This window comes from Primulina eburnea, chromosome 2 (genome assembly GCF_022965805.1).
Source record: "Primulina eburnea isolate SZY01 chromosome 2, ASM2296580v1, whole genome shotgun sequence".
Lineage (NCBI taxonomy): Eukaryota > Viridiplantae > Streptophyta > Magnoliopsida > Lamiales > Gesneriaceae > Primulina > Primulina eburnea.
In genome coordinates, this window is record NC_133102.1 from 41,519,697 (window position 1) to 41,542,183 (window position 22,487).

Consider the following 22,487-nt stretch of genomic DNA (forward strand, 5'->3'; position numbering starts at 1 on the left):
TTCTTTGCTTGAATAATTAACTGACCTAAATTTAATGCTACCAATTGAGTTCTTTATAATATTAAATTTATGGAAATCAAACGTTTTTTATATAAAAAACCATACTTTCGAAATATATTAAAATTAATTTAATAAATTACAATAACGATTCACACAAAATATTAAATTTTTCAGGCAAAAACTTATGTGAGACGATCTCACGGGTCGTATTTTGTGAGACAGATCTCTTATTTGGGTCATCCATGAAAAAATATATTTTTTTATGCTAAGAGCATTACTTTGTATTGTGAATATCTGTAGGGTTGACATGTCTCATGGATAAAAATTCATGAGACCGTCTCACGAGAGACTTACTCAATTTTTTTATAATAATCAGTCGTTGCAAAAAAATCTAACTAACTTTGAAAATTACATTTACATAATCTAAGATTTATATACAAACAAATGTTATTTTCAAAATTAATTGAGTTTTTTTTTATAATTATTATTATAAATAAAAAGAGATACAGGTAGGTGCGGAGCCTAGACACATTACTAGTGTGTGAAGGTAAATAAATAAAATAGTTAGTATGGCCCCCGCAGGGGCAGATATCACAGGGTACGAGGTGGGCTTCATCAATTTTCCCACTGTACTTGGTAAATTTATGATTATTTTTTCGGGAAATTGAAAAAAAGATTTACTTACGTAAATGTGAATAAATATTTATTTACTTATTATATTCATATTAATTCAAACAAAAAATATATTATCTTCACATTTGTTTATTTATTCATCAGGGTCGTGGAGTTTCTGTTCCTGTTTTCATAATCTGATAAGTGATCGAATCAATTTATTTTGAAAAACAATTCAATCGCTCAAATCGGTTGAATCGAGAGTCGGATCGAAAAACAGTTATAGTATATAAAATAATAATATAATATCATAAGTAATATATTTTAAATTATAAAGATTTTAAATTTGTGCATGAATAATAAAAAAGATATATTTATCCAAGTTTACAATCTAAACATACGTATAACACACACATATATATATATATACTAGGTACTTTGCACACGCGGTGCGTGTGTACAGAGTTTTTTTTTAATTATTTATGGACTAAAATAAAATTTGAAAAATTATCGAGGGACTACAATGCTATTTGAATAATTGTAATTTAAAAAAAATAAAAAAAAATGTTTTTTGAAATTAAAAAATAAATAAAAACAAAAATGTAATTTGGATACCAAATGGAGGTAAAATTGGGAAAACAAAAAACAGACCAAGGGCAAAGTTGGAAGATCCAAAAACAGACCAAACTATTTTGTCTTTATTAGACAGATTCTTAATAATATATATATATATATATATATATATATATATATATATATATATATATATATATATATATAATATTTGTTAAAGTCTAAAACCTATGTAATTTTATACATATATTCAAACATCAATTATAGTTATATATTTTTTAAAAACAATAAATTAAATAAATTATATTATTATTAAAATAAAAATTTCAACAAGTCCAAATTCTGGTTCAACACGTTGAACTGGTTTTTTTGTTCATAGCCGATTCGACTTGTTTTTTATCAGGTTCGTTCGACTTGTTTTTTATCAGGTTCGACCGTCGAATCGTGAACGATTCTCGGTCGAATCGGTCGGTCTGATTTGGTTTTGCTTTCAACAACTATTTGTTCCCATCACATTTATTTCATTTTGAAACCTTACTATTGAACTTTTTTAAATTTACATAAAAATTATATTAAACTTGTGAGTAGGTCTTGAAGGAAAATAATATTTTCGATTTTAATTGAATTTCTCTAATAATATCTTTTCCTTAATGATTTAATTGAGTATATTATTTAATGTGATTTTGTATTTTTATGACAATGTGTAACGTACCGTACTTTTTACCATTCAAAATTTGCGGAAAAATTAAAAATTTTCTTAAACATAAAATTTCATACGGTCGTCACTTGTCATTTAACTTAATAATATTAAAATCAGCATTCACAACTAATATTTTCCAACAAAGTACTTATTTCAAATCATCTCACATCCAACATAAAAACATAATATTTTAAAGTTTTCACAAAACATAAACATAGCGGTTCTCGGGTTTAGCCTTCCGCTCAGTCCAAGCATGCCCCTTGGTCGCCACCTCATGTCTCCTAATCAACATACTCACCTGCATCGATCAAGTCTAGTGAGTCTAAAGACTCAACACGTATAAACTGGGAATAACGAGTACTACATAATAAAATCGCATACAACTTCAAAATAGATCGTACATACTTCAAACTTGAACTTTGCGTAATAAACTTAAACTTTCATAAATTTGCTCTTTGCATAAACTTTGAACATATTTGCATACATAATATGACATGCCATCACATAAACTTTTCTTTAACATGCTTTCATACTTCAACATACTTAACTTCATCATTTTGTGTAGAGGATGTTTCAAAGCAAGTGACCCATAACATAATAAATATCTGATCAGACAAACCACAGTACTGGGCTGACAGGGACGTATCCACTGCCACATACATAAGATCCCCGTTCATAATTTAACGGGCTGGTTGGTCCCCGTTAAATCCGTTCAAAATTTAACGCTTTCCAACCACGATCTAACTCGTTCATAATTTAACGGGGTGGAGAGGTCTTCGGCCACGTTCACCGACTTCCAAACTCATTCACTTTTTGGTCACAAGACATTTAGCATACCTCAAAAACTTCAAATATTTTCTTTGCACGTCATACATACTTACTTGGCGCTGAGGGATTCGTTGGATGTCAATCGTGTCGTTGCTGCAACATACTAACATGAATTCATAACGTGTACAACTTAAACGTAAAAGTCATGCTTAATCTCAAGCTAAATAAGTTCTTAGAACATTTTATAATTTCTCACCACTTGACCTTGTAAAACATTAATGTTAAATCATAGCATAAAACCTCAAACCAAACCTTAAGTGATAAAATATTTATCCCGAAAACTGAAGCTACACGGACCTCGTACCCAGGTCAGGCCTCGCGTCCGTGTAGGTACTGCCTCATATGTGTCATGTAAAAGAAGGGGCACGAACCCCGTCCCTAGGTCCGTGTAGGGGTACGTGTCTGTGCGTTTAAATATGTGTCGAAGAAATGAGAAGGCACGAACCCCGTGCTAACCTCCGTCTCCGGGTCCGTGTCCGTCTGCCCAACGAATTATTTGATGAAAATTTTATGACATGTCTATTCTCCCAATTAACACATAATGCATCAAGATTCAACACTATGAGACCATTCTAGGACACCATAACAATGAACTAAACTTTTATAATCACTCTACAATTTATACGACCCAAAAATACTGTCATTTATATTAAAGTTTATTTCTTACGACTTCTTAATAATTCAAGCTCTTAACGACATGAATCGAAACCTCAAAAATACTCTAAACATCATTACTAACTTTCTTATATGCAGCAACGATCACCCATCGATCCCCAACAAAGCCTGCAACATAAAAACTTCAAGAACACATTAAAATTCATAACTTTCTTGAAACACGATTTGAGCGGTCATACAAAAAACATCATAACTCACTCGTTGTAAATCTAAATAACTCGAATTTTATATCAAATCGAACGTATCAAAAAGATCTACGTTTTTGTAGTTGAAAGTTTTCTCAAAATATATACCGAAAAATTGCAGTTTTCGAAAGAACATCAAAACATGAGTTTTCGGATTTAATTTGAGCAGTCATACTAAAAACACCATAACTCACTCGTTTTTAATCCAAATAACTCGAATTTTATATCAAATCGAACATATCGAAAAGATCTACGTTTTTGTAGTTGAAAGTTTTCTCAAAATATGTACCGAAAAATTGTAGTTTTCGAAAGAATATCAAAACAAGAATTTTCGGATCTAAAATTTGTTCAAAACATATTCAATACATTTCTTGCTCAAACTTCTACATCATATATACATTTTTATGCTTAAAAAAAAACTCAACACATAATATGACATGATCGATGCAGCAAGAACAGATTATACGTGCCTTTTGATATTTAAAAATACCGTAACGACGATACCGAAGCGGAGATGATACGGGAGGCGATCCGAGACGAACGTGGCTTGATTTTCTTTGAATAAAACTAAACTAAACTTGCTGGAAATTTGCAGAGATTGTACGTTTATTGAAGGGAGAGGGGAGTAATGACAATATGAGAGTTGTGTTGGAAGAGAATTTTAAAATTTCTTCTTTTCCCTATAGTCAAAGGAACAATTAAACATGTGTTTGCTTTTTAAAACAATTGAAGGGTATGTGTGCGTACGTGTATGAATGTGTTGAATATGTGCAAACTATTTTAAATATTTTAATGTGTGTGTGTATGTAATATGCATAATTGAAGGTGTGTGTGTGTGTGTGTCTATTAGTCAAAAGAAGTAGGAGAAACGTGTGGGTGTGTCTAATTAGATATCATTTGTGCTAACTAATAAATAAAATACTAATAAAAATGCTAACCCACTTTAATTTAAAATAAACTGTTCAATTAAAATAACACACACAAAAATACTAATTTTAAAAATCTTAAACTTTTAAAATTACTAATTAAATGATTTAGGTTTAAAATTACTAAACCTAAACAAATCATTTAAATTGCCCCTATCTCAACTTAAAATAAAATGTCACAATTAGAATCACTAAAATCCACATTTGATAAACTTTTAAAAATTTAAACTCCTAAAATAACTTAATATTTAAATTAGGCTTTTAAAAATATTAAAACTTCATAAATAATTTAAAATGTCTTATACCTAACTTAAACTAAAATACCACATTAAAATTTACTAAAAATCGTCTCAGTCTCCTTTTCTCGATCTCGCCTCGAATAATCGTCTGAAACATAAAACTCAAGTAACATGTTAACATACATTAAATAAACATAAATAATTAAAATAATAAATTTCATAAATTAAATGAAAGCATGCATTAAAATCATTTAATAAAATACATAAGGAATTTAATAACTTGCACGTACTTGGTTCATATGGACTTAAAATTTTCGGGACTTCACACAATGAGATAATTATGGAAATATGCTAGATATGATATTTATTAGAGTAATTTAATGAGGAGTGAGTCTCATGTGAGACCGTCTCACGGATCATAATCTATGAGACGGGTCAACCCTACTCATATTCACAATAAAAAGTAATACTTTTTCATGGGTAACCCAAATAAAAGATCTGTCTTACAAATACGACACGTGAGATCGTCTCACACAAGATTTTGTCTTTAATGAGAAATGATATCAATATTTAAAAATAGTTTATTACTAATAAAATTCTTACTTCCCTTTTATATTAGGTTTCCTTGTGGAAATAAAGATCTTGACTCATAAGTAAGGAGCTAAGGACATTGGTGAAAGTGCACTTCAATATCTATCATACATACATACACGGAGCGAAGTTTTTTTAGAGAAAAATAATTTTCGAAGTCGTTGCTGTTGAAGTGTAGTGATTACCATGTTGTCCTGAATGTTGCAAACATCTACAGACAACATTCGTAACGATGTTGGTTGAAGATCATGTTTAGTTGCTCGTGCTTTTCAGGATCACGTTTTTGTTTTGCTTTCTTGTCTAAGTTTTAATTTTATTAGTTGTTTTAGAAAGCGTTTTATTTTCTCAACATGTTGAGAAAATTGATTTTTGTGAGAATCGCTAGTGATAGGTTTTTGTAAACGGTTACGTTTTCTAGTGATTAATTTTTGCCCCGGCACCGCAAAAGTATTTATATTTGTGCAAATTTAATCTCGTCCATCTATTTATTTTAAGTAAATTTGTGTACAAATTTTAATTTTCCGCTGCATGTGTCTGAGATGTTATAACATCTGGCACAACATTTAATTCTGATAAAACACGAATTTGCATTTTATATTGATTTGGTTATATTAGATACATTTTATTATCTGTCGAACAACACAACTCCTATCAGGTATCCTATGAGACTGTATTACAAATTTATATATAACTCAGTCTGATCCACACCTCTAGTAAAAATAATAATTTTGGAATAAAAATATATTTTTTTCATGAATTGTATCTGATAAGAGATCGTCCTCACAAAATTATTCAATGAGATGATTTGATGTGATTTTTTGTGTGATTTTAAAATAGTACTTGATTAAATCACCGTTGCACATTTGATATGATTCAGACCCCAAGTTTTACATTTTAATTTTTTTTAAAAGTAAATCTTAAGTACAGCTCTACCATTAATGGTGATCAGTTATCTGAAGCCTAATCCCACATAATGACCGTTTTTAAAAGTTTATTGACAAACAATTTGAAATTCAAAATTTGCAATAATTCATCAGATTCACCAAAGTCAAATAATAATAATAATAATAATAATAATAAGGGATGATTAGTTGAGAATAAAGGATGGGTTGTCTTGTGCACATAATTGTCATGTACGATGGTTTATATAATTTCCCACCTAGCATATGTGCTGGGATTGAACTATATGATCAAGATTTTTGTGCTCGATTTTCAATATGATCCATGTCAAGTTATTAGACGAAAATTATATGATATTGGAGTATTTTAAAGTTTATCAAATTGAAATTAGCAAAAAAAGATGAAGGAGAGACTCATATGATTGATACATACGTCAGGGAGCTGCTAAGACGTCTGGAAAGTACGCATCAGCGTCCAAATACGGCTTGGAACAATCCAGACAGTTCGTAGGAACTAAGCACCTCCCAGAGGCGCCTAAGAGGAGCCCCCTCTGTGCCTTGGATTTCCCCAGGGCCACGGGGGAGGTGCCTAGAGGTTCGGCGACGCTGTTTAACAATAGTTGCGAGTTTTTCATGATATTTTGCATCTAAATGATGTGTTTTGATGATTTTCATATGATTTTTGGAAGAAAGAACACTTCATTGATGAAACAAAATGTCTCTATATATTGATATCTATAAAATACATTATCAATGATCAATATTAATAAGTAATTTTTTTTTAAAAAAAGAACTTTTGCATTTTATTTTTCTGAACATCTTTTGCACACATATTGTTTGCATCTTTTTCCTTATATTCTAAAAGAGAGTTGGTTCATTTCTGTTTATTGGAATGTGTGATTTGTAGAGTTACTATCATAAGGTGGAAGTCGTTTTATTTTGAGAGACATTGTCATATCTCGTGAACACCAAGTGTTGGAAAATTGGACTTAACAATAAAGAATTTTCTCTTACATCGACTTTAGATTTTCTAACTATTATTAGCTTCAAGTTGCAAATCTAATTAAGGAGATTGGAGAAATCCCAACCTACAATCTTGTGACGAATTTTGTGTTCTTCATTTTGGTTTGCAATTTGAAGATGTATTGATTATAATTAACCTCAAATTGTACAGTCTCACATTCATACGACAACTTGTGAATCTATGAATTTTAGATATCAGGTTTTGAAATTTTAGTTTTATTTTTGTTACAATGCTTAAATTTGATGTTTTTTCGAACTTATTTGATTGAAGGACAATAAATATGTTGATTCTATGTGCAAAATGCAATTATTGTAAATTATGGATCACAAGAATTAAGTCAAACACATGAATCTAAGGAAGTCTATTCAAGTAGTGTCTTGATTCGAAAATTCAATACTTTGTGTATTGATTTGCGAAACTTCTTGAAACTAAAGAAACAAAAATCGGAACGAGACCAAAGATCTTAAATTTGGATTAAGGATTAAAAAAATAACTAATCATATGTCTAAAATTTACAGCATCAAATTAGATATGCATCAAAGTATAAATTGTCTCAATCCATTTTTGTTGGAAAAATATATGGCTCCTTAAATAGAGAAAATAATATTTTATCTTATTCGATGATGAGGTGCAAGATATGATATGTGTATATCGTGAAATGAAAGATGAATATTTTGTGGTTTATGATTGACATAAAAATAATATTAAAAATAAACATAGCAAAGAAGCAAAAGTTATTTGAAATAATTTGAGTAATATATGGTACATTATTTGATTATACATCAAAGTATGGATCTATACTCAAATAAAGCAAATAGAGGGGCTGAAATAAGAATTCGGAATTGGGATAAAATTATTAAGAGTAGGTCTCATGTGAGACCGTCTCACGGATCACAATCTGTGAGACGGGTCAACTCTGCCCATATTCACAATAAAAAGTAATACTCTTAGCATAAAAAGTAATACTTTTTCATGGATTATCCAAATAAAGATCCGTCTCACAAAATACGACCCGTGAGACCGTCTCACACAAGTTTTTGCCAATTATTAAATGCTATGTTTATAAATCTACGCTTACCCAAACATGGTGGGGGAATCATTTGACAACTGAAAATGAATTATATCATTCTTGTTTCTCCATTCTTTCTACTTTAATTTTACATGCTAACTTTGTAAGTCTTGATGCTTAAAATCCAAATTCACAAGATATAAACTATCGAGTTTGGATTTTTTAAGTTGTGCGATTAAAATTCAAACTTTAAAATTATATTAGAGAGTTACTTTGAATTCCTTAAGAAATTGCGCTTAAATCCGAGTATGCAATAAATAAATTATTGAATTTTGATTTAGAAGTTTTAACGCTTATAATTCAAGCCAATAGTATTATAAACATTTCAATATTGTGTGATTTTGAAATGACACAAAGTCCTATAAATAATTAGAAATGTGAGGTACTTTATTTAAATTAGTAGAAATATTATGTTAAAATACAACACGAAATTGAATATGTATGTATATGATACAATATCATGATAAATTTCGTATTCAACTGTGTTATAATTTTGATTGAGAGAAATCATACGATGACTTAATGGATTTGTTGTAAAAATCTTGAATTGAGATCAAATGTATAGCTTGTCAAGATTAATGATATTAAAAAATATTAAAATTTTCATAATGGCAACCAACTTTGTTGATTAGATATCCCAAAATCTTGGTTCAATTGGATAACTAAATTATGAGAACTTGTGCTAGGGCTTGATAATTACTCACTTCTCATTCCTAGGATTGGAAGTGTTGTTTTCTGCCAATGTAATGAGGATAAATATTGTACTTTTAGGTATTATTTGGTACATGAGATAAGGGTGAGATTGATAAATAATCTCCCTTATCCCATATTTGGTACCTTTTTAAAAGACCATGATAATATCATGGGCTCTTGATAAATAAAATTTGAGAAGGATTAAACATCCTTTGTCAGAGGTGTGATAATTTTAATGTAATGATAAAATACATTACAAATGACTTAATTACCATCAATTTAAATGCATTTAATTTAATGTTAAATGGTTATTAAATACATACATATATACAAATATATAGATACATATATATATACACACACAAATATATATATACACACACATGTATATATGTGTGTGTGTGTATATATAAATACATACATATATACAATTACAAGATCTTGATAACAATGAAATATAAGTTTTTGTGATAGAGTTAATTTTGTCATTACAATTCAATATATAGATTTAATCACTCTTGTTAAAATCATATCAAACATTAAACATATTATCTTACTATTATATTTATCCTTGATTTATCCTTATACTATATATCCCTTACTTATCATATCCTATGTAATGACTAATTTACTTTTAAAGGTGTGGTATGGTAATATATTTTTAAAAGAAAACTACCTATATAAGTGTGAGGGTGTACAGTCTCAAAGAAACACTTATAAAACCAAGTTGTGTTTCATTGCCAAAATGGACGCAACCGATAAAATCAAATATAAATGGAAGAGAGTTATCATATAGGTATTATTGTATGGTTTCACACAAACCGCAAATAAGTTCAAGACATCATGTTCAATTCGTAACCAAATAAATCCGATAGTACTTTACTAAGGAATGTTCAAAGCAAAAATTACCTCTTTTAATCGATGATTTTTCGTGTAAACTCTCTTTCGACATCACATGTATTAATACATTAATTTTATTAATATGGGGGATTGTAGGAATGTTTCAAGGCTTAATGAATGAAAATTAAGGAAAACATATGAAGAAAAAACTCCAACGTTTGTTTCATGCGTCAGGGGAGGCGCTGATGCATCTAACGATCCAAGACGTTGAGGAGGCGCTTAAACACCTTCTATGTTGTGTAGAGGAAGAGAAGCCTAGGCTTCTGTCATCGCTATTTGACAATAGTTGCAAGTTTTTCATGATGCTTTGCATCCCAATAGTGTCCATCTATTAATTTTTTATGACTTTTGGATGAAAGAATACTCCTTTGTTGAAACATCATGTTCCTACGTATTTATATCTGCAAATACATTATCAAGATTAATATTTATTTTGAGAGACGATTGTTGTATCACATGAGCATCAAGTGCAAAACAAATTCGTCTTAATGACAAAGAGTTATCTTTTACATCGACTTTAAATTTGGTAACATATATTCACGAGTCATATTAGCTTGAGGTTATACATCTCATGAAGAAGATAGGAGAAATTCCTACCAACATATGAATCACTAAGCAAGTTATAACTTAGAGCCAATTCTTTTTTTATGGTACGAGCAATTATAAACCGATATAGTTTATGAGTTATAGATAAGAACAAACAACTTTGACAAATTTATTAACAAAAACGAAAAATATAGAACACGTGTGGTTGTCTTAACTGGATTATGTCGAAAGCTGGTCTTTCTCACATTGGCAAACCCAAAATTCTGAAGTTTCAAAATTAATTATTTTTCTACCTAAAAAAATTGAATAACCTTTTTAACAAATTAAATTTATGCGCTTTAACAATTACACAAGTACTTTCGCTTTTAATAAATTATTATTAATATTGTTTTTCTTCCCAAAAATGCGTTTTTTTTTCATGGTACGCACAGTCACCACATTCTGGTAGGATAAATTTCCGAACTAAAACAATAACTTGTAAATCATGTTTATCAGATAAACTACCCTGAATAACTAAAGTATGATGGTAAAGGGGTAAGGTTCGTTCGATCCTGGGTGTGGGGGCAATGCAATCTAGGGTCCGATCCCAACGAGCGTCACTAGTTCAGACGTGGGCTTTAAGATGACCCTGAGCCTGAAATCAAGAAAAAGACCGTTAAGAGGGGGCCAGGAGGGTGTCCTGGCGTAGCCCCTCCGACGCTCAAGTCAGTGACTGAGGTTATATGGGGGGAGCAGCTAAGGGTGCTGCTGAAAACAATATAGTGAAAATTCGTCAACTGAACACTCAAACCTGGTATTTATATGAGAATACCTGGGCCTTTGGTGGGCCTGTCTTCCATTTGGGCTAGGGCCCTTGGTAGGCATGTCTTCCCTTTGGACTAGGGATGAGCCAGGGGTAGTGGGCTCATCCATGGGGTATCACCAGTCTCCCCCTCCCGAGTCGAACTGAATCGTAGGTTCGAAGTTCGATTAGTTGTGCTGTCCCCGAGTTACCGGGTGTGAGGTGTGTACTTTTCCTCTGCTACTCATTAGTCTCCACAAGTTGGGAAATAAATTAAATCGCTTTCCTGTTTTGAAGGGAAAGATTTGGTCCGGATACCAGCCTCACCCTCGCCTCGCCAAGTGAACACCCGAGCTCTTGCCTCACCGTGTGCTCGCACTTATCGTGTCATCCCTTCATCTCAGCCACTCGCCCTCATCGTCTCGCCGTAGCCCGCCTCGCCGCTCCCAGCTCTCGCCTCGCCGTCCTCGCTCTCGCCCCGCCTAGCCCACGCCCAGCTCTCGCCCATCGCCATCCCCGCCGAGCCCACGCCCAAATCTCGCCTCGCCCTCCTCGCTCTCGCCCCGCCTAGCCCACGCCCCACTCTCGTCTCGCCCCGCCCAACAACGCAGCCAGCGCCTCGCCACACCACGCCTAGCTCTCGCCCCGCCCTCCTCGCTCTCGCCTCGCCCCGCCTAGCCCACGCCCCAACGCCCCACTCTCGTCTCGCCCCGCCCAACAACGCAGCCAGCGCCTCGCCACGCCACGCCTAGCTCTCGCCCCGCCCTCCTCGCTCTCGCCTCGCCCCGCCTAGCCCACGCCCCAACGCCCCACTCTCGTCTCGCCCCGCCCAACAACGCAGCCAGCGCCTCGCCACGCCACGCCTAGCTCTCGCCCCGCCCTCCTCGCTCTCGCCTCGCCCTGCCTAGCCCACGCCCCAACGCCCCACTCTCGTCTCGCCCCTCCCAACAGCGCAGCCAGCGCCTCGCCCGACAGCGCGCCTCGTCCCGCAGCGCGCCTCGCCACGCCCAGCTCTCGCCTACAGCGCCTACCAGCGCCCAGGTGCTCTCGCCCTGCCACGCTCTCGCCCAGCCCGTGCTGCCGCACTCTCGCCCAAGCGCCACGCTCGCCCAAGCGCCTACGCCGAGTCCTCACCCGCCCAGCCCCGTGCCATGCTCGTCCTCTGTCACTGGCGACATATTGTCTAATCACTGGTCGATCCCCGTAATAGCAGCGGCAAACATCTTTCGTTGTCAACAAACGAAATAAATTTTTCTAACACAGTATGCTCTCATCGCCCCCATCTTCAAGGTCCTCCACTAAGCTTTTGAAAGAAAATAATTTTCACTTCCCCGTACCCTTGACTTCTCTGCTAAAACAGTTCTTAGCAGGAAAAATAAAATATTAACCTCCTCACCCTCTGTCTCCTCTACTAGGCTCAGCCCAAGTAGGAAAATAAAACTACCACCTCATCATCTCATAACTCCTCTGCTAGGAGATACCTCAGCAGGAAAATAAAATTCAACACCTTCACCCTCTAACTCCTCTGCTAGGTCATACCTCAGCAGGAAAATAGAAATCAACACCTTCACCCTCTAACTCCTCTGCTCGGTAATACCTCAGCAGGAAAATAAAAATCAACGTCACCACGCTCTAACTCCTCTGCTATGTGACACCTGAGCAGGAATATAAAAATCAACACCTCCACCTTCTAACTCCTCTGCTAAGCCAGGTCTTAGCAGGAAAATAAAAATCAACACCTCCACCCTCTAACTCCTCTGCTAAGTCAGGTCTTAGCAGGAAAATAAAAATCAACGTCACCACGCTCTAACTCCTCTGCTAGGTGACACCTGAGCAGGAAAATAAAAATCAACACCTCCACCCTCTAACTCCTCTGCTAAGCCAGGTCTTAGCAGGAATATAAAAATCAACACCTCCACCCTCTAACTCCTCTGCTAAGCCATGTCTTAGCAGGAAAATAAAAATCAACGTCACCACGCTCTAACTCCTCTGCTAGGTGACACCTGAGCAGGAAAATAAAAATCAACACCTCCACCCTATAACTCCTCTGCTAAGCCAGGTCTTAGCAGGAAAATAAAAATCAACGTCACCACGCTCTAACTCCTCTGCTAGGTGACACCTGAGCAGGAAAATAAAAATCAACACCTCCACCCTCTAACTCCTCTGCTAAGCCAGGTCTTAGCAGGAATATAAAAATCAACACCTCCACCCTCTAACTCCTCTGCTAAGCCATGTCTTAGCAGGAAAATAAAAATCAACGTCACCACGCTCTAACTCCTCTGCTAGGTGACACCTGAGCAGGAAAATAAAAATCAACACCTCCACCCTCTAACTCCTCTGCTAAGCCAGGTCTTAGCAGGAAAATAAAAATCAACGTCACCACGCTCTAACTCCTCTGCTAGGTGACACCTGAGCAGGAAAATAAAAATCAACACCTCCACCCTCTAACTCCTCTGCTAAGCCAGGTCTTAGCAGGAATATAAAAATCAACACCTCCACCCTCTAACTCCTCTGCTAAGCCATGTCTTAGCAGGAAAATAAAAATCAACGTCACCACGCTCTAACTCCTCTGCTAGGTGACACCTGAGCAGGAAAATAAAAATCAACACCTACACCCTCTAACTCCTCTGCTAAGCCAGGTCTTAGCAGGAAAATAAAAATCAACGTCACCACGCTCTAACTCCTCTGCTAGGTGACACCTGAGCAGGAAAATAAAAATCAACACCTCCACCCTCTAACTCCTCTGCTAAGCCAGGTCTTAGCAGGAATATAAAAATCAACACCTCCACCCTCTAACTCCTCTGCTAAGCCATGTCTTAGCAGGAAAATAAAAATCAACGTCACCACGCTCTAACTCCTCTGCTAGGTGACACCTGAGCAGGAAAATAAAAATCAACACCTCCACCCTCTAACTCCTCTGCTAAGCCAGGTCTTAGCAGGAAAATAAAAATCAACGTCACCACGCTCTAACTCCTCTGCTAGGTGGCACCTGAGCAGGAAAATAAAAATCAACACCTCCACCCTCTAACTCCTCTGCTAAGCCAGGTCTTAGCAGGAATATAAAAATCAACACCTCCACCCTCTAACTCCTCTGCTAAGCCATGTCTTAGCAGGAAAATAAAAATCAACGTCACCACGCTCTAACTCCTCTGCTAGGTGACACCTGAGCAGGAAAATAAAAATCAACACCTCCACCCTCTAACTCCTCTGCTAAGCCAGGTCTTAGCAGGAATATAAAAATCAACACCTCCACCCTCTAACCCCTCTGCTAAACCAGATCTTAACAGGAAAATAAAAATCAACACTTCCACTTTCTAACTCCTCTACTAAGCCAGGTCTTAGCAGGAAAATAAAAATCAACGTCACCACGCTCTAACTCCTCTGCTAGGTGACACCTGAGCAGGAAAATAAAAATCAACACCTCCACCTTCTAACTCCTCTGCTAAGCCAGGTCTTAGCAGGAAAATAAAAATCAACACCATCACCCTCTAACTCCTCTGCTAGGTTGACACCTCAGCAGGAAAATAAAAATCAACCACCTTCCCCCGCTAACTCCTCTGCTAGGTGACACCTTAGCAGGAAAATAAAAATCAACACCTCCCCCCTCTAACTCCTCTGCTAGGTCACACCTCAAATCAACACCTCCCCCTCTAACTCCTCTGCTAGGTAACACCTCAGCAGGAAAATACAAATCAACCACCTTCCCCCGCTAACTCCTCTGCTAGGTGACACCTGAGCAGGAAAATAAAAATCAACACCATCACCCTCTAACTCCTCTGCTAGGTGACACCTCAGCAGGAAAATAAAAATCAACCACCTTCCCCCGCTAACTCCTCTGCTAGGTGACACCTTAGCAGGAAAATAAAAATCAACACCTCCCCCCTCTAACTCCTCTGCTAAGTCACACCTCAAATCAACACCTCCCCCCTCTAACTCCTCTGCTAGGTAACACCTCAGCAGGAAAATACAAATCAACCACCTTCCCCCGCTAACTCCTCTGCTAGGTGACACCTGAGCAGGAAAATAAAAATCAACACCATCACCCTCTAACTCCTCTGCTAGGTGACACCTCAGCAGGAAAATAAAAATCAACCACCTCTTCCCTCTAACTCCTCTGCTAGTTGATACCTTAGCAGGAATATAAAATTTCTCCGCACCCCAACTCTGCTCCTCTACTAGGCGATGCCTTAGTAGAAAAATAAAATTTCTCCCCGTCCTCTAACTCTGCTCCTCTACTAGGCGATACCTTAGTAGGAAAATAAAATTTCTCTCCTGCCCTCTGCTCCTCTACCAGGCGATGCCTTAGTAGGAAAATAAAATTTTTCTCCTTCCGTCTCGTAATACAACAACATTCATGAACTGAAAAGAGGAACCTGATTTTATTGAATATCAACTGATAACGTAAGACAAATTCAGGAACGAAATACATCAAAAATGAAGTAAAGATATTCTCTAAGGTGGTAAGCGTTCTCAGGCCTCTTTTAGAGCTTTACCCAGAGTTTCCATCAGTAGCACCCCCCGAGATCATATGAATCATTCCTCTCGTAGGGTGGTTATCCTCATTCATTCCCCCCCTCGGTTCGACGGGTCCCTGAGGAACATCTTGACCTCGACCTTCCTCTCTCTGCTCCCCGACCCTCTGATTTACCCATGGAGGGCCTTGACCACGTCTAGGAGACGAGCGAGACCTCTGTCGACTCCTGGATGAGGATCCTTCTCGTCTATCCCGCGAAGGCAATCTAGCACTGCTCTTAGCCCTTCGCGACTTCTCCCAGCTCTCCTCGGGCTCCCTCACCTCCGTCACCTCGTCACGACTCCTATCCAGAGGAACATGTGATGAGAATTGTCTTCTGTCCCTAGCTTTAATCTCCTCTCTTTCCCCTGCGCCCCTCTTCCTTCCTCCTCTCTCCGCTCCCTCAACTCCACTCCTCCCAGGTCGCTGCTCCATTCTCTTATGCCGCTGGGCATCTTCCAGATTTATATATTTCTCAGCTCGAGCCAACAGATCATCATAGCTCGACGGAGGCTTCTTGACCAGCGACTTGAAAAACTCCCCTCCTCTAAGTCCCTGGGTAAAGGCACTTATCATGATGTCAGGAGTTACCGCTGGTATTTCCAACGCTACGCTGTTGAAGCGCTGGACAAACTCCCGTAAAGTTTCACCCTCTTGCTGTTTCATTACAAACAAACTCAAGTAGTTTTTTTGGTGCCTTTTGCTACTAGCGAATCGGTGCAAGAAAGCAGCTGAGAAATCCTCAAAAGAGCGTATGGAGTTGGGCGGCAAGGAATTAAACCATTGCTGGGCTGACCTCACCAAAGTGCCCAGAAACACTCTGCACTTGACTCCATCTGAATACTGATGCAACAGAGCTGTGTTCTCAAACCTCCCCAAGTGTTCTTCGGGGTCCGTATGTCCATCATATTCTCCAACGTTTGACTGTCGGAAATTTGGAGGAAGCCCCTCTTCCAAAATGGCGAGGGAAAAAGGACTTCCTTTCTTGGGGGCTGCATCTCTGTTTCCCAATTGCTGCCTCAGCGTCCGTATTTCCCTCCACATCTCTTCCATCTCCGGATTCTCCTCACTTGGGCGGGGTCGCGTCTCCTCCACCCTACTCTGACTTCCCTCCACATTCTCCTCTCGCTCCTGGCGAGCGGTCTGATCTTCTGCAAACATAGACTCTTGATTCCTCTTCATGGCCTCATCCACTATCCGGGTGATAAATTGACCCAACTGTTCTAGGGTCAAGTTCCCCACATTCTCATTGGGACGGGGTTGCTCGACCCTTGCCTCGTGAAGGGGCTGCTCGGTTCTTGTCTCTTGCCGAGGTTGTTCCTGTCTCGTCTCAAGATGCGGCTGTTCCTGTATTGTCTCAGCACGAGATGGTTCAGGTCCTCTCCGAGGACGTGATGATGCTGAGGTAGCTCTTCCACTCCCTCTCTTACCTACCATATCTACGTCTTAACTCAAACTTCCCACAGACGGCGCCAAGTGATACTCACGGGAAATCTAGGGTCTGATCCCAACGAGCGTCACTAGTTCAGACGTGGGCTTTAAGATGACCCTGAGCCTGAAATCAAGAAAAAGACCGTTAAGAGGGGGCCAGGAGGGTGTCCTGGCGTAGCCCCTCCGACGCTCAAGTCAGTGACTGAGGTTATATGGGGGGAGCAGCTAAGGGTGCTGCTGAAAACAATATAGTGAATTCGTCAACTGAACACTCAAACCTGGTATTTATATGAGAATACCTGGGCCTTTGGTGGGCCTGTCTTCCATTTGGGCTAGGGCCCTTGGTAGGCATGTCTTCCCTTTGGACTAGGGATGAGCCAGGGGTAGTGGGCTCATCCATGGGGTATCACCCACACCTCAAATCAATGGTTAAGATTCCACTTCATGGGGAAAAAAAAAAATTTAAAAAAAAATTTAGGTCAAAAAAAATTCCATCTCTTGGATGTACCCTGCAGGCCTGCAGGGGTAGGATGGAATAATTCAGTAAATGGAGAGACGGACCATAGGCTGAGTCGGTTGTCTCATCTGGAATAAAATAAATTATCGAATTATTCTATTGTTTGGGCCGACCTAACATTCAACAATTTGGGCTTTACTTAAAGCCCATTATGCCTACTATTTCTTGTTACGGTATGTGATTAATATTAAAAATAAAATTATTATATTATTATAAATGAAACGAAGAAAAAAACTGAGGTAAAAATGAAGAAATCGGGCGGAGGCGGTGGAGGCGCCGGAGATAAAAAGCGGGCACGGCGTTCGTACGGAGACTCCGCCACCGACACTCCTCCTAGGGTTTGTTAATTTTTAAATGTATACGGATTTGTGATCATGCATTCTTTTAGTATAATAACGTTTGGTATCTGTTTATGTTCCGGTAATGTTTCGTGGAATTTTGGCGTTTTGTGATGCTCTTTGACTTCTTTGAAACATCGGATGCTAGTGAGAAAATTACGCATGAATATGTTTATAAGAAACTGTGGAATTTTATTGTTCATGGGGGTTTGAAATCCACGGTTATGTGTGGGATTTTGAAGATTTATGTGAAAAGATGGTGGGTTTATGGGAAAATGAATGTAATTTACTAGATTATTGGTTTAATTTCCACACTCATTTTACGCTTTTATGTGTGGACACCACTCCATGTGATATTTCTGAGAAATGAAATTTATTTGTTCATAAATTTCAGAAGCAAGCTGTAAAAAAGGACGTGTTTCAGATTTTTGCTGAGAAAGTTCGAAATCACAAGGATCTGGGATCTAGGTGGGCCGTTTTACAAGAGTCCCGAGTTGAATATTTTAGAGGAAAAGATTTTGTTAGCTTTTTGAGAAATCATTCAGAACTCAAAGATGTACTTGAATCAGACAAGGATTTGGAGATTGAAAATATTGCCAACATACTTCTGAGTAAGAACCTTATTGTGAGGTGTGATCGTGTTGTCAAAATTGTTAGGCCTGGGAGAAGAAAATTATCAACTTGGCCAGCCCATTTGGAGATATTCGGTGTAAGTTCAGTTTTAGTTTTCCTTCAAAAATAATAATGATAATAATGGTGATGATAAAGGAGAAACTTTTTCTTGTGAGTTTATGCATTTTTGCTTAGGTTATCATTTCCTAATTTTCCTTAGCTCATAGTGTGGATCGAAAAGCTTCCCTCTTATTTTGAGAACTGATAAAACGAATATAACTCAAGGTATTTATTGTTTTGTGGGTGAAATAATCTTAGCATGTGCACAGCTCTTGTAGAACTGTAAAAACTTGTGGTGATGTTGCAACATATTGACAAAAAGTACTAACTTTTAGTTAAATTAATGATCGATGCGTGAGTTATTGGAGAATCTTACATTAATTTTGTTATGTCTGTTTGTCATTTTTGGAATTTTAGTTCAGAAATTTTGGCATGTTCTTGGTTCTGTTATGGAAAAATGGGATTCCAAGTGCCAGCAGCTGATTTAAACGTGGTGCCAAGATTTTCTTTTCTTAATTCTTTTGCATAATGTGAACAAATGAGTCAAATTTTTTCCTTTATTGGTACAAGTGATGCCTTGCCTCCATGTTTTTCCACTTATCTTTACCCATTTTGTTAGCGGTAATGATTCACTTGGTCCATGTGTTGAGAATATTTTATTATTTGAATGGATTCCTAATTTTCCATCCATTATCATCACGCCTTGCAGGATCAAGTGTTTTCCGATAATGATACTTTTTTTGCGTGGACTTTTGTTAATCGAAGGCCGTTGTGGCAGACGCTTCTCTCATTTTCCTGGCCTGTTTTGACTCTAGCCATCTGCTTGTTTCCTGTGTATCCCCACCAAGTTAAGCTGCTCATTCTCTACTTGTGCGCAGGTGTACTGCTACTTATATGTTGCCTGCTTTTAGGTACGTCCATTTGTTCTGGTGTTTTCCTATTTTAGTTTATTTTCTTGCATTTTTATTTTAAATTGCTCTGTGAACTGTGATGAGAAGTAATGATATTTGTTGGATTGAAGTTTTTGAAATATTCAAATTTTGTTCCAAATGATCAACGATGTAGAAGTTAATAGCTGAAAGTTATCCTCAGTGACAAAACAGTGTTGATTGAAACTAAAGATTTCTGAATATCCTGACTTAAGATGTGGTTACGAGTTTCTGTTTTTTTTCAAAGAAGGAGATTGTGGTGCTCAGAATCGAGAGGTTATAATAGTGGTGTTCTTTGTTAAATTTTGTTGCCATGTCCAAACGAGATTATTTTGGCTATTAAGCTGGTGTTTATAGCAAATAATATATTTTCCCTCCACTGCTTTCGGTCGCGTGGCTTACTTCTACGTCCTAGTTAGAGTGGTCATTAGCATACAGATAAGTGGGCACCAGAAGGTTACTGCGAGCGATTTAGTTTGGATTGATGTCATCTGTTATTGATATTCTTTGCTTTGGCAAAATCTAATCTTGAAGGCATTTTCAGGGACCTTGTTGGCCTGCTATCCCATCCGTTTATTTTAAATGCTAGTGATGTGAAACTCGGGGGAATTTTTTGTAGGTTGTTATGTGGAATTTCCTCTAGCAATATATGTTTCAATGCTAACTTTGTGTTGTTATGCAAATAACCGACCTATACTACTCTTTTTATCTCACATCGGTACACTTCATTTATGTATGTTGTCAAATTTGAGAGCAACTGCTACATCAGACTTTTAAGGTTTCTCTTTAATGCAGTGAGATCCCTCATCTTTGGAGCTCTATGGATTATTCTTGGAAAGCATGTTTGGTTCTTCCCTAACATTCTTGCAGAGGAAGCAACGCTCAAGGAATTGTTCCAGTTTTGGCCCAAGAAAGATGAGGGTGAGCGTCCAAAGTGGACAGCGAGGTTATTTTATGCAGTAGTAGCTGTGCTGGTCATTCTACTATTGAGGCACCATGCACCCGATGAAGCCGCTAGAGCTAGGTATGCGTATACCTTATGAACATAGCCAACCAGCGTTTGAATAACAGAATGGATCCTATAAAATAATGTTTCTAATAAAAAAAAATAACAGAATGGATCAAGTGTAGGATGATATAATTTATATGAATTTTTTGGTCACGTATAAATTCATGGGACAAATTTTTTTTATTCTCTTCGTAAATGCACAGAGTACAGAAGAGACATCAATTACACGAGAAAACTTATTATCCGATTTTTGGCGTTTATCTGCTGATGGTGGTGTACAGTCTTCATTTATGAATTTATCACGTGCTCTATGGTATGTTAAGCATTTTGAGCCGCGGCTTGATTCTTGTCAAAGGTCCAGAAGGATGCTGAAACTAGAATGGGTAGCATTATTAAGTGGAACAATTTTTTTTCCTCCGTCGCCATCATTGTGTGTAGAACCTACTTGACTGGACCTTCTGCGAAGCTATCTGCACTTCTCAAATTTACCGGGCTGAACTCGTGTTTCATTCCTGCAGGTACCAGAAACGTGTTTACAACATAATAGATGACGTTCTTGAGTGGTCCCCTAGCCTTGCGCTCTCGGGTATGATGGAGAAGCAAACCTTGTTTAACGTGACTAATTCCCAGAACAACACTGATGATAGCACTGCAGAAACGGATCGAGGCGAAAATAGAGAGGAAGAAACCCAAGTAGAAGATGAGGGGGAAATGATAGATGAAACATATTGAATGCTACATGGTACAAGAATATGTAACAAACCATAGGACATGACAATTTATTCACAAAATTACAGCTCTATCTGTCCAACTATGCTTTTTTGAGACAGCTTTTTTTTTTTTTGGCTGTGAACCTTGTGTATGACTTTGTAAACTGTAGTTTTAAAATCAAGGTGATGTTCTATTTATTGTCACGACAACCTACTTCCACTTCACAGTGTTCCAAAATCTGCCAATTTTCTGGCCGACCGCACTGAAAAAGTGTTAGTCGACCAGCCTAGGTGCCAGAAAATTATTGTTATTAGTAAATTTTTTTAAGATATTAACCAAAGTTCAAAAAAAATGCGATTGATTTATTGGTTGAATTAAAACACCAAATTTCGTTTTGGTATATTGATATTGTGAAATTTTTCTAGCGACTGTTAGTCGTCACCTAAGCGCTAGCTGTTGATCGCCCGATTAACGTCTGTTGAATTATATATTGAAATTAAATTTTAGTAAAATTCATCTCCCAAACTTTTAAAAAAATATTCATCCAAGAGAAGCAAGGAAAATTTATCCGATAACAATGATAATATTAATGCTACAAAATAAAAATTAATATGGTAAAAAATAAACTGATGAAGTAAAATCTAACAATAAGATATATTTTACCTAATTTTTCTTTTTATAATTTGTACTGTATTTTTTATTTGAAAGACATTCTAAAGTTTATTTAATATTTTTATTTGAAAGACATTCTAAAGTTTATTTAATATTTTCATGTTCAATTATTTTTTTGATTTTATTATACTGTTTACTTATTTATTTATTGTTTTACTTGCTAGTCTACTCTCTTTATTCAAAAAAAATCATCTAACCGTTCAAACAGTACATGACAATTCGATTTGAATTTAGAGAAACTGCCCAAGACAACCCTATAAGGGCTTTTTTCTTAAAATAATACACACACACATATATATATATATATATATATATATATATATATATATATATATATGTGTATGTATAACAACTTGGTATCTTTTACAAATGTATAACAATCCGGTACAATCTGACATGGATTCATAATTGTACCGGATTCAACAATTTTTTAATTAAAATATAATTTTTTATT

The 22,487-nt window shown here is 36.8% G+C and overlaps 1 protein-coding gene across 1 annotated transcript; it reads left to right on the forward strand.

The window, feature by feature from the left end:
* Positions 1–17,911: 17,911 nt before the first annotated feature.
* LOC140823241 (uncharacterized) lies at positions 17,912–21,585 on the forward strand. Its single transcript, XM_073184477.1, has 5 exons — positions 17,912–18,040; positions 18,435–18,749; positions 19,422–19,623; positions 20,437–20,665; positions 21,169–21,585. Exons 1-5 carry the CDS (start codon positions 17,948–17,950, stop codon positions 21,380–21,382), a joined length of 1,053 nt encoding a protein of 350 aa, XP_073040578.1. The 5' UTR covers positions 17,912–17,947; the 3' UTR covers positions 21,383–21,585.
* The last annotated feature ends 902 nt before the right edge of the window (positions 21,586–22,487 follow it).

Bases quoted from the DNA above. Each gene is read 5' to 3' on its own strand.
- LOC140823241 (XM_073184477.1), top strand. From the start codon at position 17,948: ATGAAGAAATCGGGCGGAGGCGGTGGAGGCGCCGGAGATAAAAAGCGG. The intron at 18,750-19,421 runs GTAAGTTCAGTT...CACGCCTTGCAG, and splicing joins CCCATTTGGAGATATTCGGT to GATCAAGTGTTTTCCGATAA. The intron at 19,624-20,436 runs GTACGTCCATTT...TCTTTAATGCAG, and splicing joins TATATGTTGCCTGCTTTTAG to TGAGATCCCTCATCTTTGGA.